At 44.9% G+C, this 18,782-nt stretch overlaps 1 protein-coding gene across 1 annotated transcript in view; it reads right to left on the bottom strand.

Annotated features, from left to right (window-relative positions):
* Positions 1–5,850: 5,850 nt before the first annotated feature.
* The window catches only part of LOC121275654 (trifunctional nucleotide phosphoesterase protein YfkN-like), an 84,083-nt gene continuing 71,151 nt past the window's right edge, over positions 5,851–18,782 (bottom strand). Inside the window, exons 7-8 of the mRNA XM_041183169.1 lie at positions 11,180–11,363; positions 5,851–6,041 (exon numbers count right to left, since the gene is read on the bottom strand). Of these exons, the coding sequence (XP_041039103.1) occupies positions 5,851–6,041; positions 11,180–11,363 (375 nt within the window). The remainder of the gene's footprint in view (positions 6,042–11,179; positions 11,364–18,782) is intronic.

The following is an 18,782-nucleotide window of genomic DNA, read 5'->3' as shown; positions in this document are numbered from 1 at the left end:
CTTCTCAAGATGCGCTTCCGATGCCTGGACCACTCAGGGTGTGCACTCCAGTACCCCCCAGGTCGCGCCTCTGTGATAGTGATAGTATGCTGCACTCTGCACAATCTTACGCTGGAAAGGGGGTATGCAGTTGACGATGAAGACCTTGACGCAGTGGATACGGCTGCACATGATGAATCCAGCAGTGGCTCAGAGAATGAGGAAGCACAGGGTAATGATGAGGGGCAGCACGCTGACACACAACTACACCAAGGAGGCAGGGATACCCGGGACACTTTAATCCAACGAACTTTCAGCTAGCTCCACACAAATGGATCTGCAGGATCAGCATTGCCTGGCGCATCCATACGCGGCACTTAAGTGATACATCTTCCACTTCATCAGCTGCATCTAAGGGTTTAGTACATAAACATCAATGTCCACTCGAGCACTCATGATATATCTGTGAAACAGACAAACACAAAGGAGACACCCTCAGCCATGGTCACAAATATGGACTTTATTGCCATCCATCAGATGGTGCCACCAAAAACATGACAAAACGTTGCTCTGATGTTCACAAAAATAAATTCCCTACTCTAAGGGCAACAGAAAAGCACCAGCGACATACCCATTGAGTGCCAAATGTGCCTTATCCTTACTTTTGCGGGTGCTTCGTCTTGGTGTCGCCCCATCGCTCGGAGTGGCTTGTGAGACAGCCTGCTGACTCTGCTGTCCTGTTGGCCTCGATGACCTTGGTGGGAGTCCTCTGGTCTGTGAAGCCTGTGCTGGCCATGCCTGGGAGGGAGTTGCCAGTTCCAGAACTGGCACCTCCCCAGTTGTTGCAGCCTCAACGGATGCAATGGTCACTGGCAGAGGGACGCAGGAGCTGCTGCCCTCATCCAGAGCGCCCTGAGAGGAGCTCGCAGAGACAACAGGCAGCTGCTGCGCTGACATGATGTCACATTGGACCTCCCTGTTCACCGCAGATGGGTGGGCACTGAGTGCCGACACTTGGTGCCCAGAACATCTCCCAAGCTGGAAATGACCACCTGTGGCCATTAGCGCTGTGAGGGCTTGCAGGTCTGAGCATAACCCAATCAGATGCTGATCAATCTGTTGGAAGCCCCTCTCCATGAGAGTCGCCAATCTCTCTATGGAGGAAGCCTGACGCTCTGTCCTGAGGTTCATGCCATCACTGACACTCTGCCTGGATTCCTCCACCACAGAGATCAAGTGAAGCACACCCTCGTTCAACCCTGCCAGATGCTCCCATGCACCCGGCCGCTTGTCCTGCAGCTGCTGCATGGCGGACATCTCCAGAGGCACATCATCATTGCCCGATTCAGCATGTGCCTAGTCCCCTACAGTCCTTCGGCTGTTGGCGCCATCGACTCTCTCTGTGCGTGCCATCTCCTCCAGCAATTGTGAAGTGGCCTCTCCACTGTGCCCCGGAACACTAGCCAACGTTATAATCCCCACCGATGTGGTAGTCACTGCACTGGTGCCCGGCTCGCTGAAATGATGTGATGCTAGTGCCAATTGACGCCCCTAAGGTGTGGAGGGGGGGCTCTGGACGTCCTCCTGGCAGCCATGTGGTGGCGATGCTGAAATTAACAACAAAAACACGGTGGATCAGTTAGCGTTCAGTCAGTAACACAATTCATCCCTTTCCCCCCCAGGCTCATAATGCGCTCAACCTTCAAGAACCTAAGGAGACGAACATTGGCGGGGTGGTAAATAGTCAAGAGGAGGCCCAAACATTACACCCACATACAGACAGTCTGGTCAGATGGCCTAAGGAATGCCACATGGAATGTTATGTCGATAATTGTGAGGTTAAGCACTTGGGCAAGACAAACAAGGTACAGGAATACAGGAGAAATGGTAGGACAGTGGAAAGTAAGGATGATTACAGCGACCTTGCTGGGCAGACCCACTAAGGTAGCAGAACAGGAACATAAGGCGTTTAACAAGGTCAAAGCCAGATTTGCCTTTATTAGCCGAGGAATAGAATGTAGGAAAAGGGAAGTCATGTTGCAAGTGCAGAAAACACTGTTGAGGCCACAGCTACACTTCTGCATTCAGTTGTGACCTGTGCTTTATGGGAGGGATGGCATTGGAGTGGAAAGAGTGCAGAGGTTCCTGGCCTGGATGCATGCTGGCCTGGAGAATTGGACTTATGAGGAAACATTGCATACACTTGTGACATTTGCCGTGGAATGCAGGAGATTGACAGATCACATTATTGACCTTCATACCGTTATGAGGGGCATAGACCGGGTAGACAGACAGCAACATTTCCCCTTGGCGCAGGGATGACTAACGTGGTGACATTTATTTAAGTTGAGTGCCATGAGATTGACAGGTGAGCTGCTGAGGACCTTTTGGACAGAGTAATGTGGGACACATTGGCTGAAAGGGTGGTAGAGGTACAAACCCTCCTAAGATGCAATAAGTATTTGGGTGTGCGGCAGCGATGCCATGGCATGTTAGGCCATGGGGATAGTGGTCAGAAATGGGATAAGGTGACTTTGGGAGGGCTAGAGATGCGCATCCTCAAGGGGCCGAGTGACCTTTGTGTATGACCTACACGTCTGCCTGTATCAGTCTGTGAATGAGCAGTGTTGCTGATTAACAATTGCAGCAATCATCAGTGCTTTGGATGATGGGAAGACAGAGTGGATGGGACTATGGGCCTCAAATACCTGGCCACGGCACCCCAGCCTCACCAACACCTGCCAACCTGGCCGCTTGGCTTCTTCCCAACTCCATGGCCTGTTCTTCGAAGTGGGTGATGGTGTGCAGCATGGCCTGGCCACCACCAGTGCTCAAACGCTCTTGTGTTCAGTTTTTGCTTGCAGAACAGAGAAGACCATTTATTGGGGTTGATCACTCATGTACTCTGCACGTGCATGCCGCACCCCAACCACAGTGGCCCATCTGAGGCCACCAGCGGCTCCTGTCCACACTACTGGTGATCAAAGACTAGAAGATAGTATGGCTGCTCCCAGCCTCCTCCCTCAATGGCCACCTTGGACACATTCGGCGTCCATCAGTTTCAATAACACACGGGTCTTAGCGCCCATGGCAAGGAGACGCAACTAGGTGTGGTGCCGAGACCAGCAGATGGCTCTTGGCCACGACACCTTGAGGCTCCCCTTCCACCATCTTATCACCATCAAGATATGTGTTGGAGTTCTGAGTGTGTCTAGTTGCCCCTCCTGCAGGTTACCCCCAGACTACTCAAATGCGACAAGCACCAACATATGCTACGGGGATAGCCCATCTTCTCATCAACCACTGAGGCTGGTGTAAGCATGGTCACTATCTGTTTGCCCACCCAGTGTGTGCCAAATGCCCAATGCAGTAACGACACTGAGATGTGGTGGGGGGGTGGGGGTAGGGGTGGAGGGGTGGGGGTGGGTGGTGGGTGGGGTGGGGAGGGGGGGGCCTCAAAGGCTAAGGCTACCTGCTGGGTTAAATGGCCAAGGCCGACATGGTACTCACCCTTCCAGAGCGCAACAAATCATTGAAGCGCTTGCGGCACTGAGTCCCTGTGCGACGGACAGCATCTTGGGAGCTGACCACCTCTGCCACCTCCTGCCAGGCCTGCTTCATGACATGGGGGGCCCTCCTCCTCCCATCTTCGGGAAACAGGACCTCCCAACGTTCTGCCATCTCTTTGAGAAGGGCAGCAAGGCAGGCATCAGAGAAGCAAGGTGCACATTAGCCCCCCGCTGGCCTACCCTGCAGCCTGCCCTCCTCCTCTGGCCTGCCCTCCTTCGGAGCCTGCTGTGCAGACCCCTGCATCTGTTGCTGGCCATGGTGAACAGCCTAAAGGAGGCTGTCTAGCCTTTCTTTATACAGACTGCTGGTTCCCCATTGGAACCGGCGATCTGTGCACGCCCGCTGCAAATTTGAAAATCCTGTTCTCCACGGGGGTGTGAAACGTGCTGGGCAGGCCTTAATTGGCTTGCCCGCGCAAAATGGCGGAATGGCCCGCTTAGCCGGCGACGATTGGCTCCACGCCCGCTGGTGATTGGGTTGGGCCCGAACGCCCAACAAACGGAAAATTCTGCCCCAAGTCTTCAGTTAGCTCAGCTGCACTCTGTTTGCCAAGGCTGCATTAAAGAACCCTGAATTTATGGTAAACTGAACTGGGGCTACAGTAATCAGATTCAACCTGTTAGCTAATTAACTACCCAGCTCCTATAGCTGAGAGTGAGTTTACCTGTCAAAACTACCAGAAAGGAATACCTTAGCTGGCTTACACAGTACTTTCCAGTTACTGCTAATTACAGACTAAATTTTTGGAGCAAAATTTAAGAATAAATTTAACACTGAAAATTCCCCTCTCACCTAACACCAAGCCTTCACTCAGTTAGCTCAGTTGCACTCCGTTTGCCTCATGCACCAATACAGTATGCAGCTGGAACTTGTGATATGCTCCCATTTCACAATTGTCTCCTTCTCTACGGAAACAGATTGATGCCCTGGTGACAATGCCTTCCAATGAACACCAACTTTTGTATGTTTTCATACAGTTGGGATTAAATTGCAGTTCGTTGCCTCTCAGGACTTTTAAGAAATGATAGCAACCCACCTTCCCCTTCACAGACAAACTAGGGGTGGGCAATAAATGCAATCTTATCGGTTACCTACACCCAGAAACAAATAAATAAAAAACTCTGCATGTCTAAGCATGAAAGAAAATGTTCCAAAAAATCTGAAATAACATCAGAAAATGCTGGAAACATTCAACTAGACAGATCTATGAAGAGAGAGAAACAAAATTAATATTGTTGAGTCAGTGACCGCTCATGAGAACAGTAGAGTGTAATTTGCTTTTGTTTGAGACACTCCGTCTAAAATGTAATACTATCTAATAAGAGTTTAAAGTTACAATAGAACATACCCTTTATAATGTAATTTTCCATTTTATATCAAGTGTTGATGAACATGAAGTTAATCAATTTTTATTTATTTACTTAAGACATAGGAAAGATTTACATACTTCTATTATTTAATATTTCACTCATTAGTTTTTAGTTCAGCAATTACAGTAACTAACCTTAACTGAACTTAAATGTACACTGTCTACTGTTCCAGCTGTGGTCTGCTTATTGTGCTAGCTGTTTCCATTTATTATTCTATCTTGCCACTTGTATTGAATTTCACAGCTGTGCAACTGTATAGTGCCACATGTGCATATTAAGCCCAGTTTGCTATTTATACTAACTGTGCCATTTATTCTGTTGAAACAGGATTGAGTAAGTTGTGCCAGCTCCATATCTTTGTTGAGAATGTTGAGTGACAGATAAGTCCCATCTGCCAGATCAGCTATAGGTCAGGACGTATATCTGTAAGTATGTCACAGAGACATACTGAAACATGATGTTCCAAAATTTAGTGAAAAATTATGTACTATTCTTATCACATAATCTGGCAATCAGTCTTCATGCTGACTTATTGTACATTTTGACATTATCTACAATTCAAAACTCTAGAAAGCATTAGGATACAAAGATGTCTACATGTTCAGAAATGAGGATATATTATGCAAACATTTCTATGGATTCCCTCATAGATGTCACAAATTAAAATGAAAAAAATCTCGTCTTAGAATCAATCTAAAGACAGAAGGAAACCACGCATTAGGCACCATTTTTTTTTTATTTGTGTAAGAATATTTTTGGCTGGTTTTCCACCAAGCATCTTCTGTGTATATTTACTCGTTTACAAAATCAAAATTATGCTAAGACATTTGCTCAAACACAAACAGAGGAAAAATAATTTTGTTAAAAGATTTTACTTGGGAATAGCATTTAAAATTGCGTGCTAAAAATACAAAGCATTGAGTTATTTTTACTACTTTAATTCACAACTGAGTGAGTTATTCGCACTACAGAGATCTAATGGAAATGTCCTTTGGCCTAGTTCTCGTTCAGATCGCAATTGCTTGAGGTGTTGTTTCATTTCCTTGGTAACGTGATATATTCTTCCTTCCACATCAGGGACAGGGGCAACTATAATTTTGTCATCAGCTTTCTTTTCAAAATCTAAGGAATAATAATAATGATAATTAAATTTCTAATTAGTATGGGGCTAATGAAAAACAAAAAATGCCTGCTTTTTCCTGTAGTCAGCAACAATATCTGGCTTTGAAACGTGCAATTTTTGAGAATGCAATTTAACCAGCGAGTCATTGCTGAGAAAAGTTGAATTTTATCCAATTTTTAAGATTTTTGTATTGAACTGGTAAATATTTCCATACCAGTCTGCATCCAGACTATGCAGAATTATTATGCATTTATTAAAGCTTAAAATTTATGAATGAAAAAGTCATCAGCAGTTAGGCTTTTTAATTTTAATATTCATTTTGTTAATCCAAAAGCCTATATATTATATATATCTATTATATTCTGAATGATAATGTGAAGCGGGTATTGAAATTAGATTTTCAATTTCCATTTACTTTATCACTTTGATAAAGTGCAGACGTATAATGTATTACAGATGTATCAGATGTTAGGATTAAAACACACTATTTTATGTCAAATATATTGTCAGAAATTATAACACAGATGTACTACATGCTACACTCCAACAGACTGTAGTTCATGCTTCACTAAAATTCCATTTATTATATATACACTAATATTTATTTAAAAATTCCAAAAGCTTTTAGAAAGGCTCTTTTCATTACAGAAGGTTAAGAGGATGTTTGACAGAGATATTCAAATTTCAAATTCAAAAATTGTTCAAGGGTTTTGAACAAAAAGGGACAAAACATTTTCACTGATTAATGGGTTGATAACAAGAAGAAATAAATTTATCGAAATAAGAGAGAATTTAATTTATTTTACATAGCATTTTTAAAGCTGTCATGGAAGCACAATTCACATGATTTAATAATAAAGTTGACAAATATGTGAAAAAAGCTATTTAGAAAGGTACGGGGAAAAGGCAACCTAATGGAATTAAGTAAATAGCTCTTTCAGAGAGATGGGACAGATACAATAGGCTGAACAGCCTCATGGTGTTTAGTAAAATTCTATAATTTTATGAATGGCTACGGATGAAATCCAATATTTTGCCTTTTTTAAGGCACATTTAAAAAAAAAAAATGGCCTCATCTACCTCTACATACTCACATGGTCAGAGACCACAGAATCACACAGTGCAGAAGAGGCCCTTCGGCGCATTGACTCTGCACCAACACGTGAGAAACATCTGATCTACCTACCTAATCCCATTTACCAGCACTTGGCCCATAGCCTTGAATGTTATCATGTGCCAAATGCTCATCCAGGTACTTTTTAAAGGATGTGAGGCAACACACCTCCACCACCCTCCCAGGCAGCGCATTCCAGACCGTCACGACCCTCTGGGTAAAAAAGCTTTTTCCTCATATCCCCCCCCCTAAACCTCCTGCCCCTCACCTTGAACTTATGTCCCCTTGTGACTGACCCTTCAACTAAGGGGAACAGCTGCTCCCTATCCACCCTGTCCATGCTCCTCATAATCTTGTATACCTCGATCAGGTCGCCCCTCAGTCTTCTCTGCTCCAACGAAAACAACTCAAGTCTATCCAACTCTCTTTATAACTTAAATGTTACATCCCAGCCAACATCCTGGTGAATCTCCTCTGCACCCCTCCAATGCAATCACATCCTTCCTATAATGTGGCGAACAGAACTGCACACAGTACACCAGCGGTGGCCTCACCAAGGTTCTATACAACTCCAACATGACCTCCCTACTTTTGTAATCTATGCCTCGATTGATAAAGGCAAGTGTCCCACATGCCTTTTTCACCACCCCACTAACATGCCCCTCTGCCTTCAGAGATCTATGGACACATACGCCAAGGTCCCTTTGTTCCTCAGAACTTCCTAGTGTCATACCGTTCATTGAATACTTCCTTGTCAAATTACTCCTTCCAAAGCGTATCACCTCACACTTTTCAGGGTTAAATTCCATCTGCCACTTATCTACCCATTTGACCATTCCATCTATATCATCCTGTAGCCCAAGACACTCAACTTCACTGTCAATCTTTGTGTCACCCGCAACCTTACTAATCCTACCCCCCACAGTCATCTACGTCGTTTATATCAATGACGAATAATAGGGGACCCAGCACAGATCCCTGTGGTATGCCACTGGAATCTGGGTTCCAGTCACTAAAGCATCCTTCTATCATCACCCTCTGTCTCCTACAAGTAAACCAATTTTGAATCCACCTTATCATATTACCCTGTATCCCATCTGCATTTGCCTTCTTTATAAGTCTCCAAAGTGGGAACTTGTCAAAGGCTTTGCTGAAATCCATATAAACTACATCAACTACACTACCCTCATCTACACACCTGGTCATCTCCTCAAAAAATTCAAACAAATTTGTTAGGCATTACCTCCCCCTGACCGTCATGTTGACTATCCCTGATCAAACCTTGCCTCTCCAAGTGGACATAGATTCTCTCCTTCAGAAATTTCTCCTACAGTTTCTCAACCACTGATGTGAGACTCACTGGCCTGTAGTTCCCTAGCTTATCTCTACAACCCTTCTTAAATAGCAGAATCACATTAGCTGTTCTCCAGTCCTCTGGCACCTCCCCCGTGGCCAGAGAGAAATTAAAAATTTGGGTCAGAGCCCCTGCGATCTCCTCCCTTGCCTCCGTCAGTAGTCTGGGGCACAAATCATCTGGACTTGGAGATTTATCTACTTTTAAGCCTGCCAACACCTTGTCGCTCCCTATATCAATTTGCTCAAAACCTTGCAGTCTCTCTCCCAGAGTTCGATACCTTCATCCTCATTCTCTTGGGTGAAGACAGATGTGAAGTATTCATTCAACACTCTACTGATGTCCTCTGGCTCCACCCATAGATTGCCCCCTTGGTCCCTAATCTTTCCCTGGTTGTCCTCTTCCCATTGATATGCTTATAGAATATCTTGGGCTTTTCCCTACTTTTACCAGCCAGAGCTTTCTTGTATCCCCTCTTTGGTCTCCTAATTGCTTTCTTAAGCTCCACCCTGCACTTTCTGTACTCCACTAATGCCTCCGTTGATTTGCTTCTCTTGTACCTGCTAAAAGCCTCTCTTTTCCTTCTCCTCGTATCCTGGATATCTCTGGTCATCCATGGTTCTCTGGGCTTGTTGTTCCTTGCTATCACACTGCAGGGAACATTTTCAGCCTGTACCGTCCCAATTTCCTTTTTGACACCCCCTACTGCCCCTCTGTAGATTTCCCCACAAGTAGCTATTCTCAGTCTACCTTGGCCAAATCCTGCCTTATTTTACTAAAATCTGCTCTCCCCCAATCTAAAACATTTTTTGAAACTTGTCTAGTTCTTTGTCCATAACAAGCTTGAATTGTACCATGTTGTGGTTGCTATCACTAAAATGCTCCCCCAGCACCACCTCAGCCATCTGTCCGGCTTCATTCCCCAGAATTAGGTCCTGTACTGCGCCGTCCCTTGTTGGACCCTCTACATATTGACCTGAAAAGTTGTCCTATGCACATTTCAAGAAATACACTCCATCCAAGCCCTTAGCACAATGTCTATCCCAATTAATGTTGGGAAAGTTGAAATCACCTAATATGATTACCCTATTGTTGTTGTTTTTCCACACCTCTGCAAATTGTGCACAAATTTCCTCTTCAATTTCCTGCTTGCTATCTGGGGGTCTATAATAAACACCTAACAATGTGGCTGCCCCTTTTTTATTCCAAAGCTCTACCCACAAAGCTTCATTCAATGCCCCCTCCAAGATATCATCTCTCCTTACTCCTGACTCCTTAACTAATAATGCAATGCCTCCTCCTCTTTAACCCCGTCCCTTGTCTCGCTTGAAGATTCTATATCATGGAATATTGAGCTGCCAATCCTGCACCTCCCTCAACCATGTCTCAGTGATGGCTACTATATCACAATTCCACATGTCAATCCTCACCCTTAACTCATCCGTTTTGCCTGTAATACTCCTGCCATTAAAGTAGAGGCCATCCAGTCTTGCCTTACTCCCTTGAAATCAAATGCAGCTGTACTTCCTCTGACTTGATTGTATTATGATGTGACTTTATTCTCCTAACATTATGTCCCCTCCTCCTGCCGAATTAGTTTAAACTCCTCCCAACAGCACTAACAAACCTGCCCGCAAGAATGTTAGTCCCGCTCTGGTTCAGATGTAGACCATCCCGCTTGTACAGGCCCCACCTTCCACAGAAATGGTCCCAGTGATCCAGGAATCTAAAGCCCTCCTTTCTGCATCAACTGTTAAGCCACGTATTCATCTGCTATTTGCCTATTTCTGAGCTCGCTGGCACGTGGCACTGGGAGTAATCCAGAGATTACAACCCAAGAGATCTTGCTTTTTAGTCTACTGCCTAACTCCCTGAATTCTTGATGCAAGACCTCATCCCTCTTTCTATCTATGTCATTGGTACCAACATGTACCATGACCTCTGCCTTATCACCTCCCCCTTCAGGATGCCCTGCAGCCATCCAGTGACATCCTGAACCCTGGCACCAGGGAGGCAACACACCATCCTGGAGTCACGTTGACGGCCACAGTAGTGCCTATCTGTTCCCCTGACTATAGAATCCCCTATTACTATTGCTCTTCCTCCCCTCCTGTACAGTCAGGCTGCTTATGGTGCCAGAAACTTGGCTCTATCTGCACTCATTGGAGGAACCAGCTTCCAAAATGGAATACCGATTTGTGAGCGGGACGCCAGGGGACTCCTGAACTACCTGCCTGTTTCTCTTGGACTGCATGGTGGTCACCCATTCCCTTCCTTCCTCAAGTCCCTTCAGCTGCGGTGTGACCACCTCTCTACATGTGCTATCCATGATGCTCTCAGACTCGCGGATGCTCCACAGTGTCCCCAACCGCCGTTCCAGCTCTGAAAACCGAGCTTCCAGGAGCTGCACCTGGACACACTTCCTGCACATATGCTGGTCCCGGGCACTGGAAATGTTCCTGTATTCCCACATGGAGCACACCACGGCTTTGAGCTCTCCTGCCATGACTTATCCCTTTAAAGAGATAGTGGCAGATACAATACGGAGTGCCTCACATTGGTTGTTTTAAAATATAATATCGGGAATATAAAATAATGCTGTAAGGAAAACAAAATTAATTTGTGGTTTAGGAAGGATTAGCTCCATTAACTAAAGCAAATAAGTGTACCTGTTATGGATGCAGCATGGGAGACTTTGATTAAACTCATCCGATGTCCTGATTTACATTTCTTGAGTCCCTGAACAATTTTTACTGATTCAAAATGGTTAATGACGACAGTGGAGAGACTGGGAGCTGTTTCTGTGTCAACCAGCCACTGACAATTACGGAACATTACATATCCATCTTTCCCCTGTAGAAATGAATATATTGTTTTCATTTTAAAACTGTCAATAAACCAGAGTAAAATCTGATGGTGATGAATTGCCCTGAGGTTTTTCCAGTTGCCCATTGTTTTTTTTCTGAGGCTCACTAAATTGATCCCTAGGACAAAGGGGTTGTCCCATGATGAGAGACTGAGTAATTTGGGCCTGTAGTCTCTTCAGTTTAGGAGGCTATCTCTTTGAAACATGCAAGATTCTGAGGGGGCTCAATAGGATAGACACTGAGAGATTGTTTCTTCTGGTTAGGGAATCTAAAACATGGTGACACAGTTTCAGAATAAGAGGCTAATTATTTAGGACTGAGATGAGAAGAAATTACTTAACTAAAAGGTTTGTGAATCTTTGGAATTCTCTACATTGGAATACATTCAAGGCTGGGATAGACAGATGTTCTCTGAGGGAATCAAGGGGTATGGTGAGCGGGTTGGAAATTGGTGTTAAAGCCCAAAATTAGCTCTGATCGTACTGAATGGCGGAGTAGGCTTGATGAGTCAAACGGTCTATTCCTGCTCCTATTTTTTGTGTTCTTGTGTGCACTTAACATTATATGACAAATGGGAAACATCATTACCTAACAGCCCCAGCTGGAACCTTTTATCTTTATTCATCTTTAAAAAAAAGATGCAGTTTCCCTGGAACCATTGAATTCAGCAGATAACATTAGAATTATAATCTGCATCTGATTTTAGCATCTGTTTATTACAAAAAAATTGTGAAATACCTAAAGTAAGTACAGTTTTCTTCAATAAGATGCAAGAATCTTTACAAGGTGAGTGTGCGCAGAAGTGTTAATACTAAGACAAAGACTGTGCATGAGAAAGAAGAAATCACACTGAAGCAATGTGGAAAAAGAGAAAATGCAAAACTGGAAAACAAGCAATGGAAGTCAGAATAACATCTGTGCCCTGGATGTGCAGGAGCCAGACAGTCTGTGAAAATATCAGCAAAATAGAATTTTAATGATAAACCAGCCCAGTCAACATCTTTCCTCCCTTTACATCCCATCCCACCTAGGTTAAAACTGGTTGCGCTGCAGCATCCTCTTACTGCTATGATGCTTTGATGTGCCGCTTGTCTTGCTCACTCTGTCACTTCAAAATAAAGAATACACTCAGAGGGGACTTGCTTCATTGAGTTAAATTGGAAATCTGATTGTGCTCTAGATGTGAGTACACCTTCCTCCAACTAATACTGGATTTGGGAGTTGTTGCAATCTCCTTTATAGCACGATTGGTACTTGGTGAAGGTAAGGATAGCATGCTCACTCCCCATCTGCCAGGAGGCAAATATGCAGCCAGGTATTATGTAAAGAGTGCCTCCCTCAATCTGAGAACCCTTGGATAGAAAATTTGAGGCTGGGATGTAATTTTGAAATCCAACCCTACTGAAATAGTTTGCTAGAATTGCTCCTTCAACCCTGCTGTCCCCTATCCTTTCCATCCCCATTCTCTTCCCCTCCCTTTTCTCTCCCCTTCACCCAATTCCTCTCCTCTCCCTCTGCCCTAACTTCACTGCCCTACCATACGCTCCTCCCCTTTGTCTTCCCGAGTTCCTGTCCTCTCCATTCCCGCCTGTTTCATTGTGTGTTCGGGGTCTAGACCGGGGTTTTGGTGATTGCTTATTCTCCCAAACCATGATGTTCAATTCGGTGGTTTCTCAAAATCATTGCTGTTTATTCACAGCATTTGGTGCAGATTGTACTCCTTCCAGATCTCGCAGAGAGAAACTTCAGAATGCTTCAGTGCAGAGGGATCCGGGTGTCCTCGTGCATGAATAAGACCATAAGACCATAAGACATAGGAGCAGAAATTAGGCTATTCGGCCTATCGAGACTGCTCTGCCATTCAATCATGGCTGATAAGTTTCTCAACCCCATTCTCCCGCCTTCGCCCCGTAACCTTTGATTCCCTTACCAATCAAGAACCTATCTTGGTCTTAAATACATTCAGTGACCTGGCCTCCACAGCCTTCAGTGGCAATGAATTCCATAGATTCACCACTCTCTGGCTAAAGATGTTTCTCCTCATCTCTGTTCTAAAAGGTCTTCCCTTTACTCTGAGGCTGTGCCCTCGGGTCCTAGTCTCTCTTACTAATGGAAACATCTTCCCCATGTCCACTTTATCCAGGCCTTTCAGTATTCTGTAAGTTTCAATCAGATCCCCCCTCATCCTTCTAAACTCCATTGAGTATAGACCCAGAGTCCTCAAACATTCCTCATATGTTAAGCCTTTCATTGCTGGGATTGTTCTCGTGAACCTCCTCTGGACCCTCTCCAGGGCCAGAACATCCTTCCTGAGATACGGAGCCCAAAATTGCTCACAACATTCTAAATGTGGTCTGACCAGAGCCTTATAAAGCCTCAGCAACACATTCCTGCTTTTATATTCTAGTCCTCTCAAAATAAATGCCAACATTGCATTTGCCTTCCTAACTACCCACTCAACCTGCAAGTTAACCTTAAGAGAATCCTGGACTAGGACTCCCAAGTCCCTTTGTTCTCCAGATTTCTGAATTCTCTCCCCATTTAGAAATGTCTATGCCTCTATTCTTCCTACCAAAGTACATGACCTCACACTTCCCCACGTTGTATTCCATCTGCCACTTCTTTGCCCATTCTCCTAACCTGTCCAAATCCTCTGCAGCCTCCCTGCCTCCTCCATACTACCTGTTCCTCCACCTTTGTATCATCTGCAAACTTAGCCAAGATGTCCTCAGTTCCTTCATCTAGATCATTAATGTATAAAGTGAAAAGTTGTGGTCCCAACACTGACCCCTGCAGAACTCCACTAGTCACCGGCTGCCTTCCTGAGAAGGACCCTCCTATCCCCACTCTCTGCCCCCTGCCAGACAGCCAATCTTCTAACCATGCTAGTACCTTGCCTCTAATACCATGGGCTCTTATCTTACTGAGCAGCCTCCTGTGCAGCACCTTATCAAATGACTTCTGGAAGTCCAAGTAGATAACATCCATTGGCTCTCCTTGTCTAACCTACTCATTCCCTCCTCAAAGAATTCTAACAGGTTTGTCAGGCATGACCTCCCCTTGATAAAACCATGCTGACTTTGCCCGATTTTACTATGCACTTCCAAGTATTCTGAAATCTCATCCTTAATAATGAACTCTAAAATCTTACCAACCTGACCAAGGCCAGGCTAATCGGCCTGTAATTCCTGTCTTTTGCCTCACTCCCTTCTTAAACGGGGGGGTTACATTAGCGATTTTCCAGTCCTCTGGGACCCTCCCTAACTCCAGTGATTCCTGAAAGATCACCACTAACGCCTCCACTATCTCTTCAGCTATCTCCTTCAGAACTCTGGAGTGTAATCCATTTGGTCCAGGTGATTTATCCACCTTCAGGCCTTTCAGTTTTCCTAGCACCTTCTCCTTGGTAATGGCCATCATACTCACCTCTGCCCCCCAACTCTCTTGAACTTTGGGGATGGTACTCGTGTCTTCCACCATGAAGATTGATGCAAAGTACCTATTCAGTTCCTCCGCCATTTCTTTGTTCCCCACTACTACTTCTCCAGCATCATTTTCCAGCAGCCCAACATCCACTTTTGCCTCTCTCTTACCCTTTATATATCTAAAAAAAAACTCTTGCAATTTTCTTTTATATTACTGGTTAGTTTACCCTCATATTTAATCTTCTCCCTCCTTATTTCTTTTTTAGTTGTCCTCTGTTGGTCTTTGTAGGCTTTCCAATCCCCTGGTTTCCCACTGCTCTTCGCCGCATTGTATGCTTTCTCTTTAGCTTTTATGCTGTCCATAACTTCCCTTGTCAGCCATGGTTGCCTCGTTCTCCCTTTAATATGCTTCCTAGGGATGAATTTTTGCTGTGTCTCCCAAATTACTCCCAGAAACTCCTGCCATTGCTGTTCCACTGTCTTTCCTGCTAGGCTCATCTCCCAGTCAATTCTGGCCAGCTCATCCTCATGCCTCTGTAGTTGCCTTTATTCAACTGTAATTCCATTACATCTAATTCCAGCTTTTTCCTCTCAAATTGCAGGGTAAATTCTATCATATTATGGTCACTTTCTCCTAAGGGTTCTTTCACCTTAAGCTCCCTTATCAAATCTGCCTCATTACACATCACTAAATCTAGAATTGCCTGTTCCCTAGTGGGCTCCACCACAAGCTGCTACAAAAAGCCATCTTGTAGACGAATTCCTTTTCTTGGGATCCACTACCAACCTGATTGAAATCCCCCATGATCATTGTAACCTTGCCTTTCTTACATGTCTTTTCTATCTCCTGGTGTATCTTGTGCCCCACATCCTGACCACTGCTCGGAGGCCTGTACATAACTCCCATTATGGTGTTTTTACCTTTGCAGTTCCTCAACTCTACCCACACAGATTCTACATCATCTGACCCTACGTCATTTCTTGCTATCGATTTAATTTCATTTCTTACTAATAAAGCAACCCCACCCCCCCCCCCCCTGCCAACTTGCCTATCTTTTCGATAGGATGTATATCCTTGGATGTTTAGCTCCCAGTCCTGATCCCCTTGCAGCCATGTCTCCGTGATGCCCACCACATCATACCTGCCAATTTCAATTTGCGCCACAAGCTCATTTACCTTCACAGAGAGCTGCCTCAGAGAGCTGAAGAATTTAAATACAATAAAAACAGATTTTAAAATACAGAAAAAATGCCCACGTGTCAGAATCAGTCACCTGAACATATACAAGATGAAAATTCTGTCCATTCATTTTTATTCGTTTTTTAAAATTTATTATTTTTTAAAAAAAATTATTTAATTATTTAATAACAGGAACCTCATCCCGCCCGTGGATGAGGTTTCCTGAAAAATGCAAAGGCTGCCTGGCAGATTCGTCCACCCGCCAACGTAATGTTGGACAGGCAACGAAAAATCTGTTAATTGTAATTATAATGGCCTTAATAGGCCTCTTAATCATCGGCAGGCATGCTTCCGACTCTCGCACACACCCGCCAACTGAAATATTGTGCGAGTGCGCGATGACATCAGGACGCTTGCCTGACGCCATCACATGCTATTTCACACTTGAGCAGGTTGGGCATGCACCCACATGCCGAGCAAAAAATTCTGCCCTGCATTATAAATGTGGTCAGCAATCTGGATTATTTTTCCAGAGGCAACTGCCAAGATCCACTGTTCACATAAAATTTTGTCAATAATGCATTCCTGGGTAATTTGTCAAGGCTCTCATCCACTGAAGCCGTCAGGTTCCAATGATTTGTTTAGTTGAGTTAAATCCGCGCAGATTCTTATACAGAGTGGCTGAGGGTCTTTCCTTGATGTAAAGGGGCAAAGAGTCATCTCAGAGGGTGAAATGTCTTTAACTTCCCTAATCCTGTAATCATTTATGAAAATTAATTTCGAAAGGTACTGCAGTAGTTCTCATCAGCAACTCCATCCACTTTATCGATCAATTTCAGTTTTAGGCATGCCTCCATACTTAACAGAGTACACTCTTAATTTTTAAAGACATACAGAGGTTCAAAGATTTATTGGGCTTCATATTTCAGCTTTGCCATGAGTTGGCCTTTCACTTTTAAAGTTGTCCCACCAGAACCTTGTAATTTGATAGATGACTGTTGCAATGTAAGCTGTTTGAGCCATTTGATAAAACAGAAGCCCCTGCTCCTGTGTCTAGTTTAAACTCTGTGGGGTGTCCATCCACTTCAAGTTTAATATTCCAATACTTGCTTTCAGTATCATTTACCTCCCCCAGGAAGGTTAGTTGTTTTGCTTGTGGTTCTTCCACTTCTTGTATGTGACCCTGTTTTAAATTTTTCTCCATCTTTTGACAGATTGTCAGCGTTTTCGAATGACAGTTTTGAAGTGGCATATTTTTCCTAGTTGTGCACTCTGCCGCCCACCTCTTCCCCACACCCCCCTCTCCAATGCTGGACATTCTTCCCACTTGTGGGGTTTGTTCCCACTACACCGTAGACATTTCAAAATGATGGTTGGTGCGCTTTCCTCCATTTTGCTAGGCTTAGTTTTTGGTCTATTTTGGTCTCACTCAATCTTCTCCACGGGACTTCTCCTTCCTTGCAAACAAATGCCCTATTCTGTTTCCTGAGTTTTGTTTGCCTCACAATCTGCACTGCTTTTACTATTGTTAAATCCTCTCGTCTGCAAGAGATCTGATCATACTTCACCTAAGGCTTCGACTATGATCCTGTCGTGAATCAGCTCTTACTTTTAAGATTCTATGATTGCAGTTCCATACCAGACTATAGAGATCAACGATGAATGAATTCATGCTTTTGCCTGGTCTTTACTTTATTAAATTTAGCCCTCTATTACTAAATTCCAACGGATGCTGAAATAAGAATCAATAGCTTGCAGGATTTCTTGATAAGAAGTTGAAGTCTCATCAGTCTTGCTATCATGTATGAGTGATAGATCCTACTACATAAAGTGTACTGACCTGGCCTTTTTGATCTTTTTTGTGTAATCCTGAAGCAGTTCTGTACCTTGTGAACCTTTTACTCCAGTTGTTTCAGTTCTGGATCTGTTGCGAGCCTTCTGCACTCTGAAATGGTTCTGGGGGTGATAGTGTGGATTCCATGCTTTTGCTGAGATGTGGAATTCTCCCTGCTTCTGTGCTGCCGTTTGCTGCTTTGGGCCTGTGTTTCTCGACCCCCGAGCACAGCAGGAGTGGGCGGATGGCGGCGGGTGTGCACAGACCGCCGGGTCCAATGGTGACCTGGCAGCCTGTTTAAATGAAGGCCTGGCAGCCTTTTCTAGGTTGCTCACAATGGCAAGTGCAAGGCCACAGCAGAGGGCTTCTGGTGAGTAGGCCAATCCAGAGGGTAGAGCAGCAGGACAGGCCAGGCTGGAGGATAGGGCGGGGGGCCAGTGTGCCCCTTGTTTTTCCGATGACTGCCTTGCTGCCCTCCTTGAGGAGGTGGCAGCATGATGGGAGGTGCCGGTCCCCCAGGATGAGAGGAGGAGGCCCCCCCACATGACGAAACATGCCTGGGAGGAGGTGGCGGAGGTGGTGAGCTCCCGCAACATGGTGCAGCGCACCTGGATCCAGTGTCGCAAGCGCTTCAACAACTTGTTGCGCTCTGGCAGGGTGAGTACCATGTTGGCATTGGGCATTTATCCCAGCAGGCCAGCTTACTCCCCATCACTCTCCCCACCTCCCAAAAGTCTGAGTGTCGTGACTGCATTGAATCATTGACAGCATTAGTCCTTTGCTGGGTGGGCAAGCAGACACGGCCCATGCTGAGGTCAGCCTGAGAGGATGATGAGGAGATGTGTTTTTCCCCCGCAGCGTGTGTTACACTGAGTCCCACATGACTGTTGTGGGGGCAACGTGGAGGAGCTGCACCTAGGCGCTGTGTTAGAACTCTGGGACATGTCCTAGTCAGGGTGATGAGAT

This window comes from Carcharodon carcharias, chromosome 1, assembly GCF_017639515.1.
Source record: "Carcharodon carcharias isolate sCarCar2 chromosome 1, sCarCar2.pri, whole genome shotgun sequence".
NCBI lineage: Eukaryota > Metazoa > Chordata > Chondrichthyes > Lamniformes > Lamnidae > Carcharodon > Carcharodon carcharias.
The sequence above is the reverse complement of the archived record's forward strand: the minus strand, read 5'-3'. Positions and strand labels throughout refer to the sequence as shown.